Source organism: Mesitornis unicolor, unplaced genomic scaffold (genome assembly GCF_000695765.1).
Source record: "Mesitornis unicolor isolate BGI_N332 unplaced genomic scaffold, ASM69576v1 scaffold19373, whole genome shotgun sequence".
NCBI lineage: Eukaryota > Metazoa > Chordata > Aves > Mesitornithiformes > Mesitornithidae > Mesitornis > Mesitornis unicolor.
In genome coordinates this window covers 60,112-74,823 of record NW_010176929.1, presented here as the reverse complement: position 1 = coordinate 74,823, position 14,712 = coordinate 60,112, and the positions used below count along the sequence as shown (strand labels likewise).

Below are 14,712 nucleotides of genomic sequence, written 5' to 3'. Positions count from 1 at the left end.
AACCACAGTGAACTTCCACCTGCATCAGGGGAAGTTCAGGTTGGACATTAGAAAAAGATTCCTCAGTGAGAGGGTGGTTGGTCACCAAACAGGCTCTCAGGGAAGTCACCAAGCCTGTCAGAGTTCAAGGAGTGTCTGGGCAACACCTTTAGTCATATGGTTTAGTTTTAAGCAGTGGTCTGAGGAGCAGGGAGTTGCACTTGATGATCTTTACGGGTTCCTTCCAACTTGAGATATTCTATGACTCTGTGATTCTGTATTCCAGTACAAGTCATTTTCTCAGCTACTGCACTTTAAAGTGACAGACCAGAATTTAGTGGTAAACAAATGGAAACTGCGCTTCTAATGGGAAAAAAAAACCCAAACCAGCTTGGAATTTCAAAATAGTCCAACAGGCAGCCAGCAAAAACTAAATGTAATGATGTGCCAATCAGAAGGATGCTAGTAATGTATTCTCCCCCTACCTTGCTCATGCATTAAGACAAAAAACTAAAACACTACTTCACCTTTTAAAACAAGAAATACAGTAAAAACTAATTTATGGCAGAGACACAAAAACTTATGACTCATCAAGTGTATTACTGATCACAAATAACAGTATTTTCTTCTTGACTGAGAAAATGACTGGATTAATTAAGTTCTAGTATGAATGCAGTAAGCATGACCAACAAGTCAGCTTTGCACCCTCAGAGCCAACATAAAGCTGTGGGAGACTCAGGAAGGAAACAGCTGCACAACAAAAAAATCCCTCAGCCCTCTCACTTCACCCATGCCTCCCAGTGTAAAGCTGTCAATGCCACTGCCTCCCAGACAACTGAAATACCCTACAAACACTCCGTGTACCTTTAAAATACACATGGAGCAACACAGTATTCCATTAGAATATGGATATATAACAAAAAAGCACAACAGTCCTGAGGAATGAGGCAGCCCGGAAGACTCAGGCTCTCTGTCCTCTTCACTACTCATTTTATTCCTAGACTTGCCAGGGGATGAGCATCAGACTGCAATGTTCTGAGCAATATTTAAGATAAAAAAGTGGTAGATGATTCTCAGGACAAGAATGATTTCTGATGTCACAGGATGAAAGATTGTTTTAAAGGAAATACTCTGTTTGGAAACATGCACTAATGAAGCAAGTTACTGGATTCTGAAGTACACAAATCTCAGAGATGTGCTTTGCTGTTTATTTCTAGGCCTACAGTAGAAAAGATGCATTGCCTGTAAGTATTTTCTGGGTGTTATATGGAGATCTTTTATCTATTTATTATTTTTAATCTAAAGGAAAAGGTAGGATCAAGAAGAAAAGAAGTAACAGCAAAAGAGGGTTGACACAGTAGACTTAAGAAGAATTTAAAAATACTGCATTTGAACCCCAATAACCTCATCTACTATTACCATGCCAAGCAACTGCACACAAACCATGTGCTGGCAGGGAACACAACCTAAATGGGTTTTTGGTTGGTTGGGTTTGTTTTGTTCTGTTTTTTTCATGTTACAAGATTTTCAAAGAGCCTTGTTGCGTGACACAAAATAGTTTACATTTAGAGATTCACAACAGCAGAAAAAACAGAGAGTAGGCACTCATGCTGCACTAACTGAGAAAATTTCCACTGTTACACATGATTTCATATACCTCTATCGGCAAAATAAATTTGAAAACATGTAAACATTCTTACGCTACGTATTCCTGTTCATCTTCTGCTTGAAAGTGGTATGTTCTGTTATCTGAAATAAATAAATACATCTTCTCATTTGGCACATAATACATTTTAAAATATCAACATATTTGTTATTAAAACCTATTTGGCAACTAAAGATTTCAAGAGCAACTGATTTTAGGAAGCAACATTAATACTTTATTCATAGCTACAGAAAAAAAATTCTAAAATAAAAAGACACGAGAGAAATGAAATGGAAATTTGATTTACACCAAACGTACGCATTTCAAAAGTCTAAGGTTTACAAATATTAAAGAAAAATAAGCATATAAATAAAATTTTGCCCTTCCGAATTCAAATCTGATTTGTAAGTAGCAGAAAAGGACAAAATGGACTTGTTTATATTACATACTTTTCCCTTCATTTGGGTTAAGACACTTCTTTTTACTAATCAAAGAATGAGATAGGAACTGGGTATCCTTCATATTCAAAGGCTGCCCTTGTAGATATAAGATGTTGAAACTGTTGTTTGATGATACAATGTTTAACGAAGACTGAAAACAGTAAGTTGACTTAACTTCAAAAGTTAAAAATCAGGCTGGATACAAAAACTACCAGTTTTAGACAAACAGAAGCATATTTTAGAAGGAGGATAAGAAAACAAGAGAAATTGGGTTCTCCTTGCCTTCCCCAACTCCTCAAATAACACTCAAAGCAGAACTGACAATGAAGGAAAAACAAGACGAGGCCGAAGGAGTTTTCTGTTTCCTGGGGGAAATTTCCTTTCACAAATGAATAGCATTTATGTCACACATACAAAAATGGTTCGATATTCATTTGTCCATTCAACCCATCTTCAAAAGTAGAGGGATCTGGACACTCAGGATGCACTGCATATATCTGGATATAGATCTGAACTGTGACCTGTAGCTTCGTTTTTACTCAGAAGTATCTTGCAATGATATTTTTAGAAATTCCATATAATGCAAGATGGTATTAAAATCGATACGTACGTGATATTAGATCAAAAGACTTCTTATCTTCAGCATTTGGCTTCACTTGGCAGGTCAGTAAATTGAGTTTAGCTGGTTGCCTGTTGGACTAAATAGAAAACTCATTTTACTTTAAAAATGTCTTGGTTTAGGATTATTTTTCCTTTCTGGGGAGCAGGCACGTGTGATACTGAAGTGTGGATATGCATACACGCACACCCTCAAAATGCTTGAGACCAGCATGACTTTGACTTGGTCTGTCACCACAGACAGATTGCTAAATCTAAACTAAATTTAAATAAAATTAAAATCTTCATGGCAGTCCTTCCTGACTATTTGAAAGGGATTAAAGGAATAACCCTTAATTTAGAATATGTTAATATGGAAGTTTTTAATTATATTTCATAAACAATGGTAAAACTATTACGCAGTTTTTCACTATAGCATGTCCATATTCCCATTTTTTTCTCATTTTAAATAAATCAAAGATATAATCCTAAAATTTTAAAAAGGAAGTGGGAAGCTGGAGATCTGGAGTTTCAGAACATGGAATAAATATATATACTAATATTCCCTGCTGTAACTAGGTTACTTAAGACATGATGACTAAATATGTCTTTAAAGTATTTTGGGTTTTTACAGGTTTATCAGAAACCATAGAGATTCTGAGTTAAAGTTTGTATAGCTGGCAGATATAAACTGAACTTAAGATGTCAGTTATCAGTAAATACTTCTGAACTGAGTTTAGGAAGTTGTAAATCAAATATAAAGGTAACGCAAAACCATTTTCAAAGTTTAGTGTCAAACACTGTCATGATCCGAACTTTACATCATTGAAAACTAGAAAATTACTTTCTTCTTGGCACTGCAACAGAAAAGTGAATCAGAAATCAGTTGTATTTGTCATTGAAAAGTCTGTTCAATATATTTGCCATGTTTTTTATCAAACTATTGATAAATGCAGTTAAGTATTAAATCAACTATCATAAGCTATAGCAGCGGGGAAAAAATGCTGAAAAAATTTAAAAGGCTACAGAAGAGGTCACTTACTTTATACAGGCCATAGGACATTTTGAAATTAGGAAAACTTGGAAAAATTTTAACAGAGCACCATGTACAGCAATACTTCCCTAAATCAGTTTTCAACTTCTGAAAAATCCACAGAGCTTCAGTCTGCAGAAGTGGCATCTTTTTTGTAATAGCTGATTAACACCAGCAGATTCACTGGGAAAGGATCATGTTATTATTTTAATAAAAAGGCATAAAAATAACTTACCGTTGCATGCGATATAGTAAGAATTCCATTTTTAACAGTGCACTTTCTTCTTTGCCATACTTTCCTTAACCTACATAAGAAGATCAACAACAAAACATTCAGTAACTAGATATGATTTCAAAACACATGAATCCCATTAACATTCTGAGAAGATTAGCCTTGAGTAACAAACAGATGCAGTCAGATTTTTACTAAATGCCTCATCAGAAGTAACGTGGAGATTATGAAAGGTCTTAGTCACCTTTTAGAGACTTATAAAGACAATAGCTTTCTTTTTAATATGATTTTTTATGATTGCCTGTCACACTTTTCATATTTACTACATTCAGTTCAGATCTGTGTTCAGGTTTGAACTGTGAAATAATCTTGAGCACCTGAGGCACACGCATTAGGAAAATGTGCCTTAAGCACCCACCCTACAACACAATAAAAATCAGGGCAGAAACACAGCAGTAGTTCTCACTATGTGTTACCAGCTCCAAGAACATACCCATCGCTCTTCTTTAAAAGATAACCTTTCTTCTCACTGCCATATTCCTTATTCCCCTGAAGCTGATGCATGCTATATCCTCCTTGCCTGCTCTGTGAATCCTAAAAAAAGGGGAAAACACGATTAAAGTTTCCTGACATGCACAGAAAGTTTCCCTAACATTTAAGCCTATTTTACTTTATCTCTCTTCTCTATCTCAGCTTCACAAATTAATAAAGATCTAAAAAAAAAAAAAATATAAAAAAGAGAACACCTAATGCATGTTTTACATCCATAGGAGAGTTTGCTTTTCATCACCTGATATTGAACAAGCTGCATGTTCAAGATTTACTTCAAGACTACTTCATCAGGTGTTTGAAATATTGTATGGATGCAAATATGCATCTTAAAATAATGACTTTTTAAATTACAGACATTTAATATTGCACAATCTCATAATCAAAGAGTAAAAGGTTAAGATAAAATTTACAAAAGAAAAGAGAATGTAACATGCATATATACAGAAACACGCATACAGAAACAAAAACAAATGCTAATAATAACTATTGTAAAAAATCCAATTGAAAATATGTATACAATTGATGAGTTTTATTCAATGAAGTCAACTGAAATAATTTTTGGCCTGATCTAGTGAAACAATTAAGTGAAATGGATTAACTTTTAATAAGCATTTCAGAAAAAAAAATCCCCAAAAAGTTCATTAAAACATTGACTTACTCTCCTAGACTTTGATCACGAAAGGCAAAAGCAATAGAGGAAAGAGAAAGCAAATAATTTAAAAGAAGAATTATTATTTTATTAAAAAAACATGTTCCTTGAACATAAATTTTATAGCCCTCACACCTAGTAAAACCATTTTTCCCCTTTCTAACAACATGGTAGAAAGAAGGCAAGAATTACTTTTTGAGGCACACTGCTGCTTCTTCTTCAGCAAGTAACAAAACATCACAACAAAATTCCGTACAACCTTGCATATATGACCCTGGCTTTGTAAAAGCAACTAAGATGACTACAGAATCTAATTTTACTAAATGTCTTCCAGTCTTCATTACATGCAAATTGTCTAAAATGACAGCTATATTGTATCATCCACCAAACTGGAGCCAATTCTGCATTTCCATTGAAAAAGATCAGGCCCAAAGTTAACTTTTAATTTTTGCAAATCTATATAAAGAGGTATAATTAAGGGCACATTGATGCGGTTTTAAATGTAGCTGTGAAACAATTATCTGCTAAACATCTGTACAAAATCTCACCAAAAAAAAACAAACAAAAGAATGGGAAATTCAATTACTCGCTTGGCAATGTTCTTTTCTCCTTCAAAGCACAGCTTCTTGAAATTACCACAATCAACATATATATTGAAGATTATTCCCTCCTATTTTATTCAGGGTCCTTACAACTGATTTTAATTTTGTACCAAATTTGTCCCAGGAGTTTAGAGAGAAGTGCTGGGGTAAAATGCGCTGTCAGCAGGGAGTCCCTATGCCATTGCAGTAAGCAGCTCATTTGTTACAAATCAATGTTGAACTCCCATTGGAATTAGAGTCCAATTGGTATTGGCACAGGGAAGAACGTAATGAGATGTAATTCCCGTTCCAAAGAGCGTATCAGACAGAAATTTGGGGAAATAAGTCAAAATGTAAAGAAACAGTTAACAAAACAGACACAAACCATGACTAGCTATATTCAGTGTAAAGCTGTTGAGTTATATTTGTATCAATAATTAATATAAGAAAATAGGGAATAGAAGCCAGTATTAAAGGCCTGGTTTCCTTTAAAGCGTAAGCTTCTTAACAGTTAAACATTTTTTCAACAAATAAAATACATACATTAAACAATTAAAGTTACTCTAGTACGCCTTAAAATATTTCTACTCAGAGGTTTAAACCACAGTAATTTTACAATTTCACATAATTCTTGCACGAAGTAACAGAAACTGCCATAACTTGATACCAAGGCAGTACCTAGGGGCAACCAGAGACACTGCATGTAGCAGAGCCTCAGTAAACTGTACTTCCCATAGCAAAGCTACAGTACAAGCACTGCTGCCCAACCCAAGATCCAAAGACTGTCAAGATGTGCTTTTCTGAGAACTGGAGAATTGCAAAGAGTTATTTCACCGATGAACAGACAGGTGTGCCAGTGAAACGTGTAAGAGCGTTACAGAAGTCCATAATGCTAAATAAACACCTTGACTGCAGGCAATAATAAAACAAGAGTTGCACAAGGTCTCAATCTTGAAAGTGTAGGTAATGAGGTTAGCTCATTTAGCAAATAAGTGGCTTTTCCTGAATGAAAGTATAGGTGCTGAAGAGTAATTTTTCCATGTACATTGTTTTTAACCCAAAAAGATCCTAAATGCTTTAACAGCCACACAGGAATCTCTGTTGTCACCAGTGACAGCAAGTCAGTCTGAGATGGGTAGGAAGTCTCACTCATCTGATGGCAACTCCAAAGAGGTTAAACATGGCAGAGGTTGCATTCTGGACAGCAATAACTAGTTTCAACTTCCTTCTCTTGCACAAAGGGTCAAAGAAACCTAAAACTACACACAACCAGGCACTTAATGGTATTATTTAAATCCATTTCCATGATGAAGTAATTTTTGGTAAGAGTACTTCTGAATTTTTACAAATCCACCAGAGAAAATCCCATTCATTTCATGTTCAATATTTCCATTAATCCATAAATTTTCCAGCAGTGAGATTATAATGCACTAATACAAGGGGGAAAATGTACTTTTAATCACAACCAACCAGGCCATCTGTGACAGCAATAAAGCCCAGCTTTCCACACTTGAAGATTCAGATATCCACAATGGCGGGGAGCTGACTGGTAAAACTCAGGCCATGTGTCTTCAAGTTTCATTGTCACTTAACTAATGAGCAATTAATGTTGGTGTGCTATCTCAGGATTAAAACACTGAATACCTAAACAGAGACATTGTCTTATCAAGCTCCTCAGTATCTGCTGGTATCGTTACGCTCTGACTTATGTAGCAGCATCATGTGAGTGAAAGCCCTGACGTTGAATTTGAGACATCTGAATATCAATGTGATCAAATGGTTACTTTATTCAAAATAGTGGATTCTCTCATGACAGCTGATTCTGTCTTTCCCCTGAATATCTGAGAATCACACTATCACTCCTTTATCTTCTAAGACACAATTTCAATTCTTTTCAAGCCCAACATCTTATTTTTATAAGCATCATATAACTTTTTATATAGCTATCATACATACACACACAGAGCTTTTTCAAGGGTCCTAGGATTTGTCTACACTAATTAGAGTAAGAAAAGTTGCATAGTTTATTTTGCTGATGCCTGTGAAACTACTTTATTACAACATGTATCTAAGATTCAGAATGTGACTTGTTTAGTTTTTATATTTTAAGTAAGTTTACCTTCCACTCGGAATTATTTTTACTACACAGCCAGGAAATAGATAACTAAAAATCAAACACTGTATTTCATTTTAGTCAGAATAAATCATAATACACTGTAAGCAACTTCTGCAACTTGACATGTACTCTATGCAGCCATATATGTACAATACACGGTGCCAAAGATGAACAACCCACTTGTCCCACTTGATTTCTGAGATCTGGCTGACTACCAAGTAGCTTGAACATAACAACACATGCAGCAGCCAGGAGAGGAGGAGGTATTTTTCTTTGCTTCCCAGATAATCAGCCTGTGGAAGAAAAAGCTACCTGAGAAGACAGCAGGTCTTGTTCCTCCATGTATTGGGAACTGATCCACAAAACACTTAAGAATTTAAAGTTACTTCCAAACAGCTCTTGAAATCCAATGTTCTCTGTTCAACTTTTGGGGGTGGGGATGCAGAAAGAGCATGAGTTACCTTCAGAGTGATTTAGATATTGGGGACATTACAGATGTACTGCACGTATAGGAAGCTCTGTAAGTATCACAGAAGAGAGACAGTATGTCCATAGGCCCATTGGAGATGGAAGGGGGGGAAAAAAAACCCCAAACAGAGTACTGGGAAAGACTGCAGAGTATGAGATGTGGGAAAACTGAGTACTAGAAAGAGCTGGTAGGTCTTACAATAAATTGGGATCTATTCAAAGGCGCTCTGTGGCGCTCCTGTCACCAGTTGTCATATCAAAGAAACTCTAAAAACAATGTATAGTATGCTGTAAGGCTGTGTTGAATGACAGAAAAAATGAGATTAAAGATGCCGGGAGAGGAAAAGCCTTCTGGCCAAGGTTTATCTGCTATATAATGTACATCTACATTACAAAAGCACACATAGGCAAGTATTCAGAAGAAAAAAAACCAAATACACCACCATCACACTTTAAGGAATGACTCATCAATCATTCCTTGCTAATTGTGATTCCCCTTGAAACAATTTACTAACTTCAAGCCATTTACTTGCATGCAGTAGCCATAATCACAATGTGCTACCTACAAAATTACACAAAAGCCCATAAAAATACTAACTTGCCCAGTAACTAAAATCCTACTTTTGAAGAAGTTCCAGAACAATTCCAGGAAAGTAAAGCTTAGTAAGCTTCACATCACATAGGGAAGATTAATGAAAACTGCTTTTAAGAGCACATTTAGTACTATATATATTGGAAAATCAGTGCAGCTTTTGTACAGAAAGGTTATGTCTCAAAAATGTCCCTGAGTTCTCTGAAGGAATCAGTAGTAGAGACACAGCCGAAATCAGACTGACACAGTCTGAAAGTCTACCTGGACTTTCCATGGGCACTTAAGTGTTTGTTATGAAAGGGAAGGAGTTACATTGCTACAGCACAAGAGGAAAACTCCTCAGAGGAGCTAACAAGATAAAAGCAAACAAACCAAACAAATGAGTTTCATAGAAAGCAGTGCCATCACGTGGTGTCTAACACTAAAACAATCTGGGAAAGGGCAAAAAAAATGAATAAATGTCAAAGTTTGCTAGATGGTATTAAATTACTCAGGATACCAAGAAAGAATTTCTCAAGGACCTCATGATATTGAGTAGCTTTACAGTAAACGACAGCTGAAGATCAGCACAAACAAACGCAAAGTGATGCAGAGGGGAAAAATAAGGTACTGTGAGTTGACATTCAGAAAGCATTCTGTATTAACATGCAGAAAGAAACAGGATGATATGGTTATAGCTTCACAGCTGATTAAACATCACACACCTCCTTCTCTGCACTAAGTGCTGGTCAAAAAGCAAGTCAATGTTAGGACATCTAAGAAAATAATAAAAAGAGATTAGAAAAAGTAAAAGAGATCAGAAAAGATCTGGTGATGCTATCATAAATTCACAAGCATTCCCATCATGCAGATCTAGATCTGGGTGTGCACATATAGAGGTTCAAAACAAAAGGAAAAAGATTTTTTTCACACAACGTGTAGCAAAGGTGGGAAAGATGCAGCTGTACCACAAGCTGGCAATTTACAATGCTTCAAAAAGCTACTGCACAAATTCAAAGACAGAAAATCCAGAGGGTGGTGGTGGGACTGCAAAGACAGCCAACTGCTAATGGGAGGGTATTCTGGGGAAGCATCACTGTTTATTGCCCTGCATTTGACTCTAAGCATTCGTGATTGATCGCCGTTGGAAACTTGGCTGACGCAGTACATCTGGTTGTAAATTGCATTCTTATGTATCCTTGATATTAGCAATACTGCCTAACTGTATATGCAGATGATCATATCTATGCAGCAGAATGGCATCTGTCTAATGTTTAATTATAATTCATATTTAATATAAAATATTTAATAAGATGAGTAGACACCTAGCAAATATTAATGTTTTATTTACCTAAGAGAAAACTGAATGGAGGCTAAATGATCTTCTCCTAAAGGAAAGCCAATCCCTCCTCTCCACACACTCCACAGGATATTCAGTATTTATATCTCCCAGGCACTATGACTAGGAAAAAGTGTCAATACTCTCAGGTAAAAGCTGTGATATATATTATCTCCTATCTCCCAGTTCAATGTGTATTTCAGGACATCTGCAACAGATACTGCATGTTCCCCCTACACTTCGGATACCAGTGCAATCGAAGATGTATTTTTTTTTTTAACTGCCCTGTCTCTGCCACTGCTATCTGGCTAAGATACAAATTTTCTTCCTTACAATACAGTAGTAGCAAAGGGGTTTGGGAAGGAGAACAACATCACAAAATCCATGTGAGTCAGCAGAGGAATGGTAATACGGAAACCATACGTGAAGACAAGCCCCTAGTTCTTGTTCTGGATTAGTCAGGGTCACCCAGGTCAGGAAAGCCCTGAGCACAATCTGGCTGGAGGATGGCAGGGCAGAAGACAGAAGTGTGCATCCCATCCCTTGATTTTTTTTTCCTGAACACTCAGGGTTTATCATTGCCAAGGACTGGATACTGGGCTACATGAAGTATTTATATGATCCATGACAACTGTTCTTACAGCACATTTAAAAAGTACATAAAATATCAAGTTACACAAAAAAAGGAATAACATATTTTCACATGTAAAACGGAAACAGGAAATGAATCTAAAACTGTTGAAGTTGAACATTCTACATATCAGTTTTGTCACGATGTTCTAAGTCCAACTCTTGAACCAACAACTACACAAACTGAACATCAGTTAAACCTATTTCTGAATACAGAATTCATAAATTCACATTACATCTGAGAATAGCACATCTAAATTATTTACCTCCTTCTGATCAAGCTGCAGAGAAGATTTTATCAAATCACGAAGAGCAGTAAGTTGTTTCTTTTCTTCATCTTGTGTCTGCTTTATCTACGGAAAAAGATTGCCATGATAAGCTTTCTGGATGCAACTTCAATTTTCATTTTTTATGCATTCCAAGATACCATTTTAGATGTACTGAAGAACCAGCTCAACTGTTCTGTGGTCCCGTAATATTTGAGTTTCTTTTCACGGACTAATCCCTTCTTACACATTCACCTTCTATGCACGTAAAAGTTGAAAAGCAGCTAAAATAAATGTACAGCTCCACATGTTCTGTTCTGTTATGTTTTAATGGTTCACAGTATCTAATGCAACTAAATTAGTCTCTGCAATATTAACTAAATAACTCTAATAAGCTTCAGAGATTATTTAAGAAATGAAAATATAGTTTAATTTAGCCACAAACTACAATATCAAATGGGATTATTGTAAGTCTGATTACAGAATACCAAAGTGCTTGGGTGACAAGTGGGCTTTGATTCCACATCATTACTCACCTTCAATGAACATCACAAGTTAATTAACTTAAAAACTGTGGTGCTATCATCAAGCAGTTTGGTTTTGAAAAATTAAAGTGGTAGCTAAAATTGGTGCTAATAATATAATCTGATTCAAAGATTGCCACTTTAAACTAGTTTTATTTTAAGGCAACATTAAATTAGCAGTAGAATTAAAGCTACTTTTCCTAATAACTGTAGAAACAGAATACAAAGTTTAAGACAGCTGCAATGTTTTTTCCTCAGTGTAGCTATAGTCAATGTCTCAAAGAACACACTTTTCATTTATGAGATAGAAATGAAATATACACCCCTGTAGGCATATCTACAATTCATCCATATAAATAAAATATTTCAAGTTGCAGAGATTAAACTACTTATAAGTAAACTTACATTATATAAGTCAGCAGCCAACTTTTCGATATACTGTTTAAGTTTATCAGCTGTTTTCAAGCCATCTTGGAAGAAACTATAATGAAAAATACCTGTGATTTATCAGGAATGCATATAATTCACAACAGAAAGTAGCTTTTCTTATGGAAAAAAACAGCTAAACCAATAAAACAGAGCCAGCTCTTCCCATGTTCAGAAATGAAAAAACAACCCCCACCCCAAAAAAACCACAAACAAGCCAGCAAAAGTAGTTTTAAAGTACGATATCTTTCAGCAGTGGAGATACAACACTGCAAATTTAACAAATACTAAATTAGAGGAGATATAGCTTAGCTTATTTTCATCGCTGTAAGTCAGTATGTTTCCCCTCAGTAATCTCAAACAACTTTTTCCTGTAACTTCAGGAAAAACTTCAGAAAAAAAACTTCAGTAAAAGTTTCTGTATGTTTGCCTCTGCTTCTCCTGATGACAAAGCCCTACCTTACCAGTTTCACCTCCAGGAATTTCGAATACATTATTGCCTTTCACAATGGCTTTAAAACTTACATAAAAGCCCACAAACTATTAAATAGAATAAAAAAGCTATTTTAAAAATGACATTCTAGACCTATGGCTCAGGAATGAAAACTGATTTTGTACACAACACGCAAGGTTTTCCCTTGGCTTTTTTCTCCATCGCTCCCCTGCCCCACGCAATCATTTTCTGTATGGCTACAGCCAAATCAGGCGAAGATGCGGACATCTGGCAGACTATAGTTATGATAAAAATTCCTGAGGTAAAGACCAAAATGCAAGACAAAAGGAAAAAAACCCACTGGTACAAGAAAAGCAAATTGTAACTAAATCTTAAAAGCACTCCACTTACTTGCATTGTGCATGATAATACTTAATAAGGTTCTGCAGAAGATCCACACCTTTTTTTGTCTTGATCTCATTGACCTTGATAAGATACTGTATAGACAGTGAAAAAAATGTTGATAACCATGTCTCACAACTTTCAGCAGTTTTCAATCAATAAAACATCATTTGCTCAACTAATTCATTATCTCTGTGTTTAAGCTGGGTGTATAAAGCCACCAATCCACCACAGTTAAGCAAAATAGAAACCAAAAACCAGCTTATTTGCCCATTCCTAACAAATTCAAACACCCCAAAATATAAAACAAGTTCAGCAAAAAGTTTCATCTTCTACAGTTGTCTGAAGATGTACCCTTTTTAATGCTCCTGCAGTAATTACCAAAACATTCTAAAAACAGAAATACTATGCAAGAACAGAAACACTATGCAAAAGTAAATCGTCGTTTAAAGTAATCATCACTAAAATGCAATAAAGAGAACTATTCATATAAAAAGGAGTTTTACAGAATTAGTGTATCATTATCATTCATCACTTCATTAGAAATTTTAGAAGGCTTCAGAAAGCACACTGGAAGAAAGAGATCCAAAATATTTCCTGAACTGCTCAATCATAAACCTGAAAAAATAAGAAATATTTCCATAGTACATTTTTAGCCTGAGAACCTTCGCATAATAATTTAAAACCAAAGAAAATTAATAAAACAAAAGAAAGGCAGGTTTTGTACAGAGTTACTAAGATAGTTATCATTTTATTGTTATACCATGTGACATTGAAATAATTTCCTCCCTCCATCCCCATTAAATGCTTAAGCAGATTTTACCACCTTTAAGCAAGGCTTAAAAGTTATTTTTAAGTTATGGCATCATAATTAAAAGCTGAAACTTGTTTCTTACTTCGCACATCTGTAGCTGAAACAGCCGCCTTTCCTTCTCCATTTCCTCTGCTATCTCAGCTCCTGTTATTTCAGTTCTTATCATCCCATGCTGTTTTGCATGTTCTCTTTTTTCCTTTTCAATCTTTGTACTGAAATTTTAATTAGAAAACATTTTAGAGACTTTCTTCTATTATCATGTGATCTCCTATTATTTAGGAAAAGAAGAATAATCAAGAAATACTAAAGAAGCCATTCTGAAGAGGAGTTCCTCTATGATACCAAATCCTAGATATGGTTTTTTAAGTGTACAGAAGTAACGGAGTCATAAATCTGCCCTTTCATTCTTTAACTCTTTTCTCTAATTTGTGTTAGGTGGGGAAAAAAGAAAAAATGCCACGTAAAGCATACACGTACAAAATTACCAAGTTGGTAGCAAAATGGCAGAATAACTCATTTAATTACGTTTCATGCTAATAAGGCGGGAATTAAGAAAAACAACAAGGCAGCATGTGAAGTTTGCCTCCTATGCTAAACAACACAACTTCCAGTCACTGCATTTTCAGAGAAAGCCAAAAATGAAATTCTGAAATAGTGGAATGCAAATATGGGACCAAGAGCCCATCCTGAGACTTTAATGAGAGCTTTACAGCATGGCTGTCCTTACGTGCCTCCTCTGCAGTCTGACCGGATACTCCATTCGTAAGCAAACTTAGATTTCCAGTACACAGCAGAAAAACCTAAACCATTTCTGATTTCTTAAAAAAAAGTCTTCTCTAGACACTTTTTCGAGAAAAATAAACACTGAAGCTGTACTTCCATAAAAGAAGTGACAAAGCACTGTGTGTTTATTAGACTGGGACTCCTCATTGGAAGAAAAAGATATTATAAAAAGTATTTAAACTATAAAAGGCTTTAAACTAGATTTGATGGGGGGGGGGGGAAACGTGATATA

The 14,712-nt window shown here is 35.4% G+C and overlaps 1 protein-coding gene across 1 annotated transcript in view; it reads right to left on the bottom strand.

The window, feature by feature from the left end:
• Positions 1 to 3,929: 3,929 nt before the first annotated feature.
• Positions 3,930 to 14,712, bottom strand: part of LOC104538633 (arf-GAP with SH3 domain, ANK repeat and PH domain-containing protein 1-like) — a gene marked incomplete at its 3' end in the record, with an annotated part of 70,786 nt that continues 60,003 nt past the window's right edge. The window contains exons 6-10 of the mRNA XM_010181895.1: positions 13,780 to 13,909; positions 12,508 to 12,588; positions 11,099 to 11,185; positions 4,420 to 4,520; positions 3,930 to 3,999 (exon numbers count right to left, since the gene is read on the bottom strand). Coding sequence (XP_010180197.1) covers positions 3,930 to 3,999; positions 4,420 to 4,520; positions 11,099 to 11,185; positions 12,508 to 12,588; positions 13,780 to 13,909 — 469 coding nt within the window. The remainder of the gene's footprint in view (positions 4,000 to 4,419; positions 4,521 to 11,098; positions 11,186 to 12,507; positions 12,589 to 13,779; positions 13,910 to 14,712) is intronic.